This window comes from Benincasa hispida, chromosome 9 (genome assembly GCF_027475165.1).
Source record: "Benincasa hispida cultivar pf3 chromosome 9, pf3_genome.v1.1, whole genome shotgun sequence".
Classification (NCBI taxonomy): domain Eukaryota; kingdom Viridiplantae; phylum Streptophyta; class Magnoliopsida; order Cucurbitales; family Cucurbitaceae; genus Benincasa; species Benincasa hispida.
This window is the reverse complement of record NC_143486.1, coordinates 51227192-51240921: the sequence shown is the minus strand read 5'-3', so window position 1 is coordinate 51240921 and position 13730 is coordinate 51227192. Positions and strand designations below refer to the sequence as shown.

The 13730-nt window shown below is 31.1% G+C and overlaps 1 protein-coding gene across 1 annotated transcript; it reads right to left on the bottom strand.

Annotated features, from left to right (window-relative positions):
* Positions 1-1423: 1423 nt before the first annotated feature.
* On the bottom strand, positions 1424-2279 carry LOC120086927 (mavicyanin-like). Its single transcript, XM_039043733.2, has 2 exons — positions 1967-2279; positions 1424-1884 (listed from the first exon to the last, which is right to left on the bottom strand). The coding sequence occupies exons 1-2, from the start codon at positions 2148-2150 to the stop codon at positions 1514-1516; spliced, it is 555 nt and encodes a 184-aa protein (XP_038899661.1). The 5' UTR covers positions 2151-2279; the 3' UTR covers positions 1424-1513.
* Between the last annotated feature and the right edge of the window lie 11451 nt (positions 2280-13730).

Here is a 13730-nt window from a genome sequence, read left to right as displayed (position 1 = left end):
AAATTTTATGAAATCATCCGAGAAACTAGCAATGAAGTTGAAATCCTATAGCTACTAAATCTCTAGCATCACAAAGGAAAGAGCATCCTACACACAATCATAAACCGCGGTGGACACTGATGAAAATATTTTCAAGTAAAATGTCATTTTTTATCCGTGATGAACCGCGATAGACACCTATCACTGGGTGATAGATCGCAATGGACACTAATAGATTTCTGTCACGGTCTACGAGTGATGTTGATTGAACCATACCCATTGACAATAATTTATGAAGTGTTCCATAGGTGCATTGATTGATAATCTAGTCATTGGATTGACATTCTCGAAGCATATTCAAACTTTAAGGTATGTAAATGTGTGTGCTTTTCTTAATCTCAATCAATGAGGATCGGGATGAAAGATAAGATACTTTAGAATTAATTACTATTTACACATGGATGACTAGTTGGTTTATATACACTCTGTATTCGAATTCGTTGCACGATTGTTTGTGCAATGGAGAAATTTTAAATTTTTTATAAGTGAATTATGTTTTAAGAATTTGCTGCACTATTGTCTTCGAATTTAATTTGTTGCACGATTGTTTGGATAAGATTTTATATTTATTTATATATATATTATTATTTTCTAAATGGAGAAATCTTTTTTTTATTATTATTTTTTAAATGGAGAGATACTCTTTTGTTATTGTTTTTTAAATAAAGAGATTGATTTTCTTTTTGCTACTATTTTTGGTATTTTTTAAAGTAAAGTGGTTAGATAATTAGATTTTGTTAGGATAGTAGATTTTATTTTTAAATACACAAAAGGATTGAGTAGGGCATACTTGTCCTTTTTTAAATTATGAGATTAATTCTTGTAGTCTTTTGGTCATGTTCATAAGTAAACATTTTATTCAGCATTTTTAAAAAATTTATTACGATTTGAGTATTTATCCAAAAGATTCTATTTTTTATTTGATCTCTATAGTTCACTCGAGTTTAATTTTTATTTAGTCCCTAGGTTTCACGATGACACATTTTTACTCCTTGAGTTTTAAATTTAATTTTCCTTTGCTTCTTAAATTTCAATATTTTATATTTTTACTATTAAATCTTCATTAATTTCTTCATATAGTTATGATGTGATTTTTTTTAATTAACTTCGATATTAAAAATATAGTATTCATATCAAATGTGTAATATTTAAACTCAACACATAGAAGTCTAATATTTTAGAATCTAACAACTAACTAAGAACAAAGAGTGTCTATTTTCCAAAATATTTTTCATGAGTGAAAATGATAGGTTTAAAACATAAAACGATATGATGAGTATAGTTAAATATTTTGGTCACAATCAGAAAGCCAAATATTTTTAATCTCTACTAGGAAATAAAATTAAATAATCTTCTTTTTTCTTTTTTTAAAAAAGGGAGGAAATGATAAGGAAATGATGTATTCTATTTATATATAACAGCGATTAATCATATATTATAAATTAAAACACAAATCCAATTCCAAATCCTAATCCTAAGTGAGCAAATACAGGACAATAAGAAAACCTCCAATCGCCGTCGCCAAATACGACGCCAACGTCGCCTTCACCGTCGAATTCAGCGACGGCGGTCCCCAATTCCACGACTCCATTCCTTCCGGCGAAGCTGCAGATTCTTCATCACCATCATCATCATCATCATCCATCACTCGTACTGCTAATTTCTGCCCATTCAAACAATGCTCTGTATTTCCACTAATGAAATAGAAATCTCCATCTCGATCCAATCGGAAAATCGTACCACCGCCGCTTCCATTCTCGAACTTCGCGATCGGATCCGTTACGATACAGTCCCTGTAATTCGTGTAATTCACCACGAGAACCGAGTCGTTTCGGTACTCGAAATCTGCGAAAAAACGAAAAGTGGATGTAAAGAAGCAAATGAAAGTTTAATTCAAAGGAAATTTTAGGGTTAAGGATGTGTTTACAGAGAGTATCGCCGACATGGAAGCGGTTTTGTGAGGCCCAGAGGTTGAAGTTATGAGTGTGGTTTCCGGTAGGGTTTGACCAGCCTCTGTTTTCGCCGACGTGGAAGTGATGAGAAGCAACGAAGGGCGGCGTTGCAGCGAGAGCGACTGAGAGAAGAGAGAAGAATGAAAGGGGAGACGCCATTGATGATCAGAATGCGGAAATTTTTGGGCTTCTGAATAATCATTGTGGAAGAATATTTATGAGAGTGCTTTTTTGAATTGGCGGTTTGAAGATCGTGTGGGGGAGAAGAAGGAAGTTTGGGGATGGTGGGAGAAACAGTTTTTTGCTCTGCGTCTCAGTCACGTGCATGCACGTGTCTCTTGTTGAGATAAATTTTTTTAAAAAATAATAATAATAATTTTATGTTCTATTAAGTAACCATTTAGATTTTGGTTTTTAGTTTTTGAAAATTAAGATTATCTTCTTCGTATTTTATATCTTGATTTGCATTTTCTTGAATATAATGGTTGAATTTTTAATCAAATTCTAAAAACAAAAACAAATATTTAAAAACTATTTTTTCTTAGTTTTCAAAAGCTGACTTTTAATCCATCGATAAAAAAAAATAGATAATAAATGAAGAAATTTAGAGATGAAAGTAGTGAAGTGGAAATAGTGCCCTTAGACTTTTGTCACATATAGTGCACGTGTCGTGCCTATTATGATTTTAACCGTTTTTGTTTTTAGACTTTTAATTTAATCTATTTAAACCATGAATTATAGTTAGTTGCATAACAATTTATTCCTTTTATGTTTTATTTTTAAAAATTAAGTTTATAAATAATATTTCGACTCATAAGTGGTTATGGTTTGTTATCCACTCTCTTGTAATATCATAAAAAACTAAACTAAAGTTTGAAATTTTAAAAAATATATGTATTTATTTAAAATGGTTATTAAAATTTGTTTAATTAATTCGAATATTTTTTTTAGTAAATATAAAAACCATAATTGGAAAATTGGGAAGTAGCAAACTTAAATTTCAAAAGAAAAAAAAAACACTATCAAATGGGGACCTAAATTATATAAATTTTCAAATTTGTGTCTATTTGGTGCATGACAAAAACTGTTTAATGGGATTTTGAGTTTATATTTTTATGTTTAATTGGTCTTTAAATTTGAAATATGTGTAATAAGTATTTGACTTTCACTTGTTTGTCTAATATGTCCTTTATGTATCCAAAATTGAATATATATAATAATTGGAACCTCAACTTTCAATTTCTTCTCTTTGCGAATTTTAAAAAATATAGAAAAGGTCGATGGTCTATTAGGCACAAAATTAAAAGCTTAAAGATTTATTAGACATCAATAAGACTTAGGGACTAAAGTCATTATTTTATTTAATTTAAACCTTATACATGGGGTCGTTTGTTTAAGGTTTCATACATGTATGAGAGTAAAGGAAGTCTGAAAATAAAATATCTGGGAATAGGATGTCTGGAGATGATTGTGTCTAGTTATGCATGAGAAATGCTATCAGAATTTTATGAACAAAAATTATATTTGTATTTAATTTATGAAATTAAGTATGAAAATCTTGTGTAATTATAATAGATTAATTAATTAAGAAATAAATATCATTCCATATATTGATAAAAGTTAATTGAGTAAGAATCAATAATAATTTTAATTATAAATATTTGAAAATGGAGTAATTTATAATTAAAAGTAACTAATTAATATATTAAAAGATCATCCTATTAATTATAATTTAATAATTAATCATTTTTAAAATTAATTAAGTTGAACATTAGTAATTCTAATTTATATTATATTAAAAGAGGGTAAGTAGGAGAATTTTAAACTTCCTATTTTACCCCTTGACTTTTAAACATATTTTTTTTATACTCTTTAATAGTTAGTTATAACATTTAATCTTTTCACGAATGATACCCTTTCCCTAAAACATCTTTTCTCCCAAAGGATACGGCTTATTAAACACTTTTATACATAAAAAGACCATTAGTCCTTTTCTCTGCAAATAATAATAATAATAATAACCATCATCTTATATTTGTTATTCTACATTTATTATTTTTTCGTAGGAAATTTTTATTTTCTCTTATGATTTATATTTATTTGTGGATGCTTCGTTCCTTTTCTTTCTTTTCTTTTGGATTAGCCTTAGAGCAACGTGATAAGTTGATTTAAAATGTTCGAATTAGAATTAAGGAAATTAGTAATTATATGTGATATAATTACACGTTTAATTTTAGGATTAAACAAAATTGGAGAATCAATTATATTTAAATATAATCTAAATATTAAATTCATGAATAGGGATTCATGATGTTGGAATTAGTGAATTATTAATTTTATTAGAAAAATTAATTATTAATTTTATTAGAAAAATTAATTTTGAATTAATTTTTGTAAAATTAAATATAATTTCAATTTTAATTATTGAATTAAAAACTGAAATTAAGTTTTAATTTGAAGATTTTCAATTAAAAGAAGAAAAAAAAAAGAAGAAAATTGGAAATGGAAAAGTTGGGATTTTCCCATTTCCATTTTCAACTAGCTTACACACTTTCCACTTTTCAAATCCAGTCATTAATCCAAGCATGAGCTATAATTCATGCAGCAATTGTTCTTGTATGATTGTCATACAATATATACTGAAGAATCTCAGTGGAATTGAGCATGCAAAAGGGTTGATTTTGGCTGAAAATCTCTCTTGAGGAAGGTTCTTCACAAGCTGCTAAAACCAGAAAGTTTCCTCTCTTTTTCCCTTAGTTCAAGCTTATTTTGAGTCCCACAACTCAATCCAAGGTATCTAGAGGATAGTAGGGAAGGTCTTGAGGTGGTTCACGAGCTGAATTCAAGGAGATTGTAGCTGGAATCATGATTCAAGTGTTTTTTCAAAGGTTTGTCATGAAACCCTCTTGATAGTTTATGAACATGCTTAATTCAAAGTCAAAATTAATGAATTTGAATGCTTAATGATCTGTTTTTCTTCCGCTGCATATTTTCTAACTCCAACAATATTATCATTAATAAATGTTTTCATGTCAACATTGTTACAACTTCTTCACTAGTTTTGTTTATATGATATATTTTGACAATTGAGAGGAACTCGACCATTTGCTAATAATCAAAATTTGGGAAAAAGATAGTATAAAATGATCATACCTTCCAAAATAATGAGAACACCATTCACATCAAAATTTGGATCGATTGAAGAAAAGAAATGAGAAAAGACCATCAAGATTGAAGAGATCAAGCTCCAACATTCAACCTACTGTAACATTCCCAATTTCAGAAAATTTTAAGTTAATTATCTAAAATTATTGAGTTTAAATTTTCCTTTCATTTGGAAAATTGGGATTAAATTGAAATAATTGAAAAACTTTTATTGGTTAAATTGAATTTAATTGATTAGATATTCGAACGGATTATCTTGAAAATATTGAATTTTGCTTCAAAAAAATAAAATAAAAGAGATAATTAATTTCATGTGGTTTTGAATTAATTTAAATATTTGGAAGGATTTAATTTGTATCAAATTGATGGAAGCCTAAATTAAGATAATTTGAAAAGTTAATTGATTTATAAATTTAATAGAATCTTTGGAGATTTTGGAGATATTGTGATAAAATATTTTATTTATCTTTTCAAAATTAAAAAAAATAAAAGAATTGAGATTTTTTTTTTGGAAAAAAAATGAGAGTGGAAATAGACCAAAAATTGGGAGAAAGCAATTCGATTTTTAGCGACAGCTTCACAAAATTATCGATTTTTGGAGTTTGAACCGTTGGATCGTACTCAAATTTGGTCATTCTATTCAGGACATATAGAATTTCATTTTGAATGGTTGGATCGCTGTTTGAAGCTCTGATTTGTTTGTAATCGCTACTGAATAAAATCTGTAAAACTGGAAATTCCCCTTCTCTCACTCTCGCAAACCCTCCTCATGCAAGACTCTCACTACCAACCGCTAATCTAAAAAATTTATGTCGTCCGACAGTAACACCCGCTTCCTATCTATGGTAGTCATGGGCCTACGCACCATCAGCCGCCACTATTCAATCTTTGCCAAAATCTTGATAAAAACCTTGGGTAAGACTTATTTTTCCTTATAATTTGGGAGGTGAAATTCACCCATTTGATTTTGGGTTAAATTAATAACCTCTCTTTGGTGTGAAACTTAGATTTAAGATTTGGAAGTTTTGAAGCATTGACCATCAAGCTAGAGATCATTTTTCATTTTGCAGAAAATTGGTAAAGATAGGTAAGTTCTGGGTAAGAGCGGTTGAGTTTAGAAGGTTCTCGATTGCCCATTAAATTTTGGTTTTCTTTTTGGTTGATATCGATTATATTTGGAATTTAGATCTAAGATTGGAGTACTTCAGAATGCGCAACGTGCTATCCAGCGGATTCAAGTTCGTTCAACAAGTAGTTTGGTAAGCGTTGTGATCCTTGTTGTTGGTTGTCGGCCACCTATTGATTATTGGACTAAAAGAATGGTTTAATTTTAAGTATTTTGAAGGTTCTAAGTCGTCAGCCATTGAGTTTTAAAATCTGCTAAGAGGAGATTTTGGAGTCGAATGCTGCGAGTGTCTGTTGAACAAGTTTCGTTTGGGTAAGTTATTTGGTGACCGTTTGATTAAATTTGTATGTTTGAGTCCTGGTTCCAAAGACTAAAATTTGGTATTATGTATGTGTAGGGGACTCAATTCAGGACTTATTTGGTTGGAGATCATTAGCTTGGATTAATATCTGAATTTGATTTCGAGGTAAGTAATCTTACTACAGGAACTGCCCACGGGCCAGGCACTGGATGTATGCTAGCATGATGGATGAATGTTATGGTAGAATGACAGCATAATGAACTAATAGTTTAGTATAACCGATGTATGTTCTTGCTTGAGGATCTGAAAGATGTATTTGTGCACATAGATACTTGAATGCTAACATGAGATGATATTTGATTTCATGAGGTTGTATGTGATCTGTGGATATTGAGGCATGTGTGTATGTTGTAGAGCCATGATGTTGAGGCATATATGTATGTCATAGAACCATATTGTGATAATTATGGTGTCGAGCCTATGATAGTGATTTTATTGATTAGTTAAAATGCCCACTAGGTTTGTGTTTCCTTCAGGATTCACCAGTTTGTGTTTCCTTCGAGATTCACCAGTTTGTGTTTCCTTCAGGATTCACCAGTTATTGTGTCTCCTTCGGGATTCACCAGTTTGTGTTTCCTTCGGGATTCACCAGATATTGTGTGTCCTTTGAGATTCACCAGTTTGTGTTTCCTTCGGGATTCACCAGATATTGTATCTCCTTCGGGATTCACCAGTTTGTGTCTCCTTCGGGATTCACCAGATATTGTATCTCCTTCGGGATTCACCAGTTTGTGTCTCCTTCGGGATTCATCAGATATTGTATCTCCTTGGGGATTCACCAGTTTGTATTTCCTTGGGGATTCACCAATTATTGTGTCTCCTTCGGGATTCACTAGTTTGTGTTTCCTTCAAGATTCACCAGATATTGTGTTTTCTTCGGGATTCACCAGTTTATGTTTCCTTCGGGATTCACCAGATATTGTGTCTCCTTCGGGATTCACCAGTTTGTGTTCCCTTCGGGATTCACCAGTTATTGTGTTTCTTTCGAGATTCATCAGTTATTGTGTCTCCTTCGGGATTCATTAGTTTGTGTTTCCTTCGAGATTCACCAGTTATTGTGTTTCCTTCGGGATTCACCAGTTATTGTGTTTCCTTCGGGATTCACCATAGGTAATGGGCATATTTAGCTACAGTAGGATAGAACTCAGGTTTTCATGTATGTATGTGTCCTATGAGGACTAGGACAGTTTATATGTTCCACCAGAGGTAGGTATCTAGAGGACATAGATGTCTAACTTGACCCTAATAGTGAAGTTACTTATTGAGTATTTTATACTCATTCTTTCTCATGTTGTTGTTTAAGGTAAAGGTAGAGATGCACCAGCGACGGACAAGCGGAATTCGTGATTGAGCTACTGGGACTAGTTTTATGCTTCCGCTCATGAGATTTAAATTTCTTTTCATGTTTTTCTTAACTTTCAGTTTTGATATTTAAAACTTACTATTAAGAATCGTTTTCAGACTTATTTATTATCATTTATGATTTATAGGTACCCTGCTGTTGTTTTTAATATTTGAATTTAATGAAAGTATTTTGAACTTACCTTATTTAATTAGCATTTATTTCACCATAACATAGTGTCGTTTTAAGTTCCATGCATGCATATATTTAGTAACGGCCTAACTTAAGTCCTAGGGGGTTGGGTCGTTACACCTACTATCACAACTGTATGGATAAGAAAATACTTTTCTAATGTCTATCTTGTTAGAACCAAACTTTTAATAAACAGATAGAATTTAGTAATTTCAATTCCTAGATATGGGTTATTTAAGAACGTACTATGGATTATAATGCACTCTTTTGATGTTTTGGGGGTTCCAGACAACGTTATTGTTTAGATTCATTATGGTATTTTTGAATACTTTTAACTATTTGATACAATATTGTGTCATCAGTTAGAACTATAGGTTTGGACAAACATTACTGTTTGTTTAGGTATATATGATATATGAGACAGGTTCATTATTGCCCATCTTAGTACATTTTTATATATAGTATGCTTATGTATATATGATATATTTGAAGTTTCAAATTTTCTACGACAGTATATTACGTATATACTTTCCATTGCAACTACGGAATGACCAACAACATATTTAGCTACATTAAAAATATACTCTCCAATACAACTTCTGAATATGCAGTATATTTCAAACACATAACATAATGTGATAAAATTCACGTAAAATATATATTCCATATACGAAAAAAATGTTAGTTAATGGTATATCTATGTTATACCTAACATACTAGAGAAATAAGTTTATTGGAAACAAATGTTACCGAATAAACAAAATCTAGAACATCATAAAAATGTGAGAATCTTTCATAGAACAAATGCAGAATTCAGAGGTATATTTTTAAAATTATGGAACAAAATTTACTGAAGAAAAGACGTAATAATATATTATAAAAAAGAACAAATATATTATCAAATGCACTTACGGAAGACCTACAAAAAAATATTAATACAATACTTGTCAATATATTACCTCAGAACATGGCATATATAGGAAGGAATATTTCATATAACTACTACAAAAGAGGACATATTAAATTAAAAAAATATATATTGAATATCCATTAGAGCCCATAATATAACTTAATAACAACGATGAACTTCAAATAATAACTTAAAGACAATGTTCAAAAAATAACGACTAAAATTGAAAAAGAACAACAATGACGAGTACGTATTATTGGGGAGAGAATGTTTGCAAGTCTTCTTATTATGACTTTTTCTTCCACAACTACATTTTATAGTCTTCTTAAACTACATTTGTGAAGGGATCTTTATCTTCTTAGGCCTACAGGGAGAATGTCTGACATTAGCGAAAGTATAATCAAGCTTCTCATGTCATTAGGAGTGTGCCAACGCCCCTCATTACCTAATATAAAAATTACGTCACTATATATTGAACAAAGAGTCTTGTTCAAGTATTATGGAGAAACAAACTCCTTCAAAGACAAATGCTGAAAGAATAACATATGCATGAGAGCATGGAATTTGCAACAAATCTCATAACCTATAATTGCAATTTTTGGTACCCAAATAAACATTATGTCGATTATATCCATCAATCACTTGAGATTACATAGCATTTACCTGGTAAACCTGCAAACAATTTATCAAATATTAGGTAATACATTTCCAAAATTATCATTAAATATATTATGTACTAACATCATTGATTGACCCCTCTCAACCTCTTCAAGTCTTCTAATAACTAATGTTCAAACTATGTTCTGATCATATATAATGTAGGATTTATTTTGGAGTGGTTAATTAATTAGCATAATTGCTAATCTAGCTCAAAATACAATCCTTGATGAGATTTTCAATACAATATCGAATGAACATGGGTCCATTGTCAAAATTAGATATAATTCATAAATTGCTGCCATCATCCCAAACGAGTAGCTCGAATCTTCCGATGACATACATCAATAACACACTGTTCTACCAAAACATCACAATTTGATCTTGTGGTGTTATTCTGAAAGTTGTCTTTAATCGCAATAGACCTCAAAACATTCTGTAATATATATTTCGAAGCAAACATGACGTCCACCTTAACTTGAAAACTGTGGGGAACTTAGCAACATAAAAGGTTGGGATCTCCAATAATCCCTTTTACATTTGAAACTTAATTGCCCACTTGGGCCTTTATTGTGGGCCTTCTAATAAAAAATTAAATTAAATTTGAACAAAAATGATAATTAGATGTTGAAGTGGCAAGATGAATCGGAAAAAAAATAATTTTTTAATCTTTCATTCATTTCCCTTCTTTCTCTCTCCTCTTCCTCTTCATCCTCCCTCTTTCTCTCCCTTTCATTTTATCTCTCTAGGCCTCATCTTCTTTTGGGCTTGTGGTGGAGGTCTTAGGTTTGAGTTTTGGGGAAGAAGACTTGAAGAGGTTGAGAGAGGAAGTGGGTCTCTAGTCAAATTTTTTACCCACCTAAGAGGCATGATAGAAATCAAATCAGCAAAACAACATAATGTTGGAAGCATTGACGAGCCCACTCTAAATCTCACAAACTTTAAAGAGAAAAAACTTGTTCTCTTACAAAACTCAAGAACATACATTAAAAGAATATTGTTCTCTTGAAACTCAATAACTTCAATTTTCTTTCATTTATGTGATTTTCTTGATTAAAAATGAGGGAAATGAACCCTTTATATACTATATACTCAAGAAATATTCCTAAAAGACACATAATAAATGAAGTATATGTATACATATAATTCATGTACTTGAACAATTACATGTATCTAGAACTGTATGTATCTAGAAATTAGAAATTCTTGTATTTGAAATGTATCTAGGAATGTATTATCCATTATATATCTAGCTTAATTTCTAATATCCCCCCTTACATTAGACTTCTATGACTCGAAACTTCTCTTTCATTTTCCAAAACAAGTCTGTCTTTAATGCTTTTGTGAATATGTAACTTGATCTTATGTCTTGCAATACTTGATGTATACTTTTCCATCTTTGGTCAATTCTAATGAAACGATACTTGAACTTTATATGTTTACTTATTCCATGAAAAACTGGATTCTTTGAAAATGAAATAGATGATTTATTGTCACAGAACATGACAATCTCTTTCTCTTGAGGACAGTTCCAAGAACATATCTAAGAACTCTTTTTTCGGCTTCCCAATGACTTCTCTTTTGTGATGCCACACCAAAATGACTGAGAACATAAGATCAGGTCTAGTTGTACTAAAATGTATTGAACTCCCAACAATACTTCTATACATGATGGCATCAAAAGTTTTGCTATCATCATGTTTGCTCAATTTTAAACCTAGTTCCATATGAGTATTAGCAGGATGAGCATTCTCCATTTTGAACTTTACCAAAAAAATATTTTGCATACCTCTTTTGGGAAATTGCAATCCCATCATCGTCTTGCTTAACTTCAATACCAAGAAAGTAATGAAGTAAACTCATATCAATCATCTCAAATTCTTCCTTCATGCTTTCTTTGAAATCTTCAATCATCATGTTTGAATTTTCGTGAAGATTAAATCATCAACATATAGACAAATGTTCAAAAAAATTACCATTTTTGTCTTCTTTAATGTAGAGAGGATGTTCATATGGACATCTTTTAAAACTATCCTTCAAGAAAAAATTATCGATGGGACTGTACCAGGCTCTTGGTGCTTACTTTAGCCCGTATAATGCTTTCTTCAATCGACACACTTTATTTTCTTCTCCAATTTTGACATAACCAGGGAGTTGCTCAACATATATCTCGTTCTTTAGATACCCATTTAGAAAAGCTGACTTGGTGTCCATTTGATGTACTTTCTAGTCATTTTGTGTTGTAAGAGTTAGAAGCAAACGAAAAGTCCCCAAGCGAGCCACAAGTGCAAAAACTTCTTCATAAGTCACACCATACCCTTTCACGGTGAGTTTTGCCTTGTATTTCTCTACTGCTCCATTTTGCTTCAGCTTTGTTCTATGGATCCATTTGACTCCAAGAGCTTTTCGATTCTCTGGTAGTTTGACTAACTCCCATATCTCATTACTTCTAATTGCATCAATCTTTTGATCCTTACTTTTTTCCATTTTTCATCGTGAATTGCCTCCTCAAAGTATATAGGATCAACATCTGCAAATGAAGCAAAATCGGCATGTTCATTGTCTAGCATTCTTCTTGAAGTATTATAGATATCACGAAAACTTCTTATCTTCCTTAAAGTAGTTTCTTCATTATTTGTGGAGTGTGAAGATGAAGATGAAGCTACTAATTGAGTCTCTTCAAGCTCCAAGTCTCAAGCATCTTCTTTGCACCAATGTTAACAAGTAATGGATTTTGGTCTTCATTCGTTGCATCCCATTTTCACAATTCTGCTTCATTGAACTTGACATCCTGACAATAACTTTCTTACTTATAAGGTTGTATAATCTGTAAGTCTTAGAGTTCTCATTTTACCCAACAAAAATATATATTTTTTATTTATCATCTAGCTTACCTCTTTCCTCATTTGAAACATGAGAGTGAGCAATGCACCCAAATACTCTTAGTGACTAACATGGCTTTAATTTGCTCCATGCTTCTTGAGGAGTAATACATTGACACTTTTAGTTGAAACTTGATTTAAGAGATAAACAACACAAGTTACTACATCTCCCCCAACTCCATTTTGTTGAGGAGTTCTTCGAACGATCTTCTGATGCTTTATTCCATTTTACTTCAAAAAATCTACAAAAACAATATATTTTCCTCCACGATCCTAATGCAATGTTTTCAATCTCAAGTTACTTTCATTTTCAATCATTGCTTTGAATATTTTGAAACATTCGAAAATAGAGCTCTTTTCTTTTAGCAGATAAATAAACCCATGTCTTTCGACTATAGTCATCAATAGATATGAGAAAATAGCAATTACCTCCATGTGTAGTAGTTCTCATGGGTCCACATAAGTTTGTATGGACGAGCTTGAGAGGTTTTGATGCTCTTCAAGAACCTCTTGTTGGAAATGAATTTTGATGATGCTTTTCGAAAATACATGCTTCACAGAGTTGATCTTCCTTTTTAATATTTGGCATTTCTCTCACCATATGTTGTTGACACATGTAAGACAAAGTGTCAAAACTCAGGTGTCCATACTGACAATACCAAAACCATGAAGTGTCATTTACTAAAGTCTCAAAATAAACAAGCTTTTCAAAGTACATTTTAATTGGAATTTGTTGAGTCATGTGCTCCTTTGTTATAAGACCTCCATTCTTGGTTCTAATCTCGCATATACTATATTTAAAGATAACATCGTATCCTTTGAGCACAACCTACCCAACACTTAAAAGATTATGTTTGAGCCTTGAAACATAATACACACATAATACACATCAATGATTCTTTTTGCTCCGTTCTTTGTCTTGACAAGAATATCTCTTTTTCCTTTGACTTCAAGCTTCTTATTGTCACCAGTCTTCACTTCATTTTGATGAGGATTCATCTAAAGATATAAAAATATATTTTCTTCTTGTCATGTGGTTGCTACAACCACTATCAAGATACCATATATCTTCAATATTTGCTTCTTGAACGTTGAAGGTGAGGA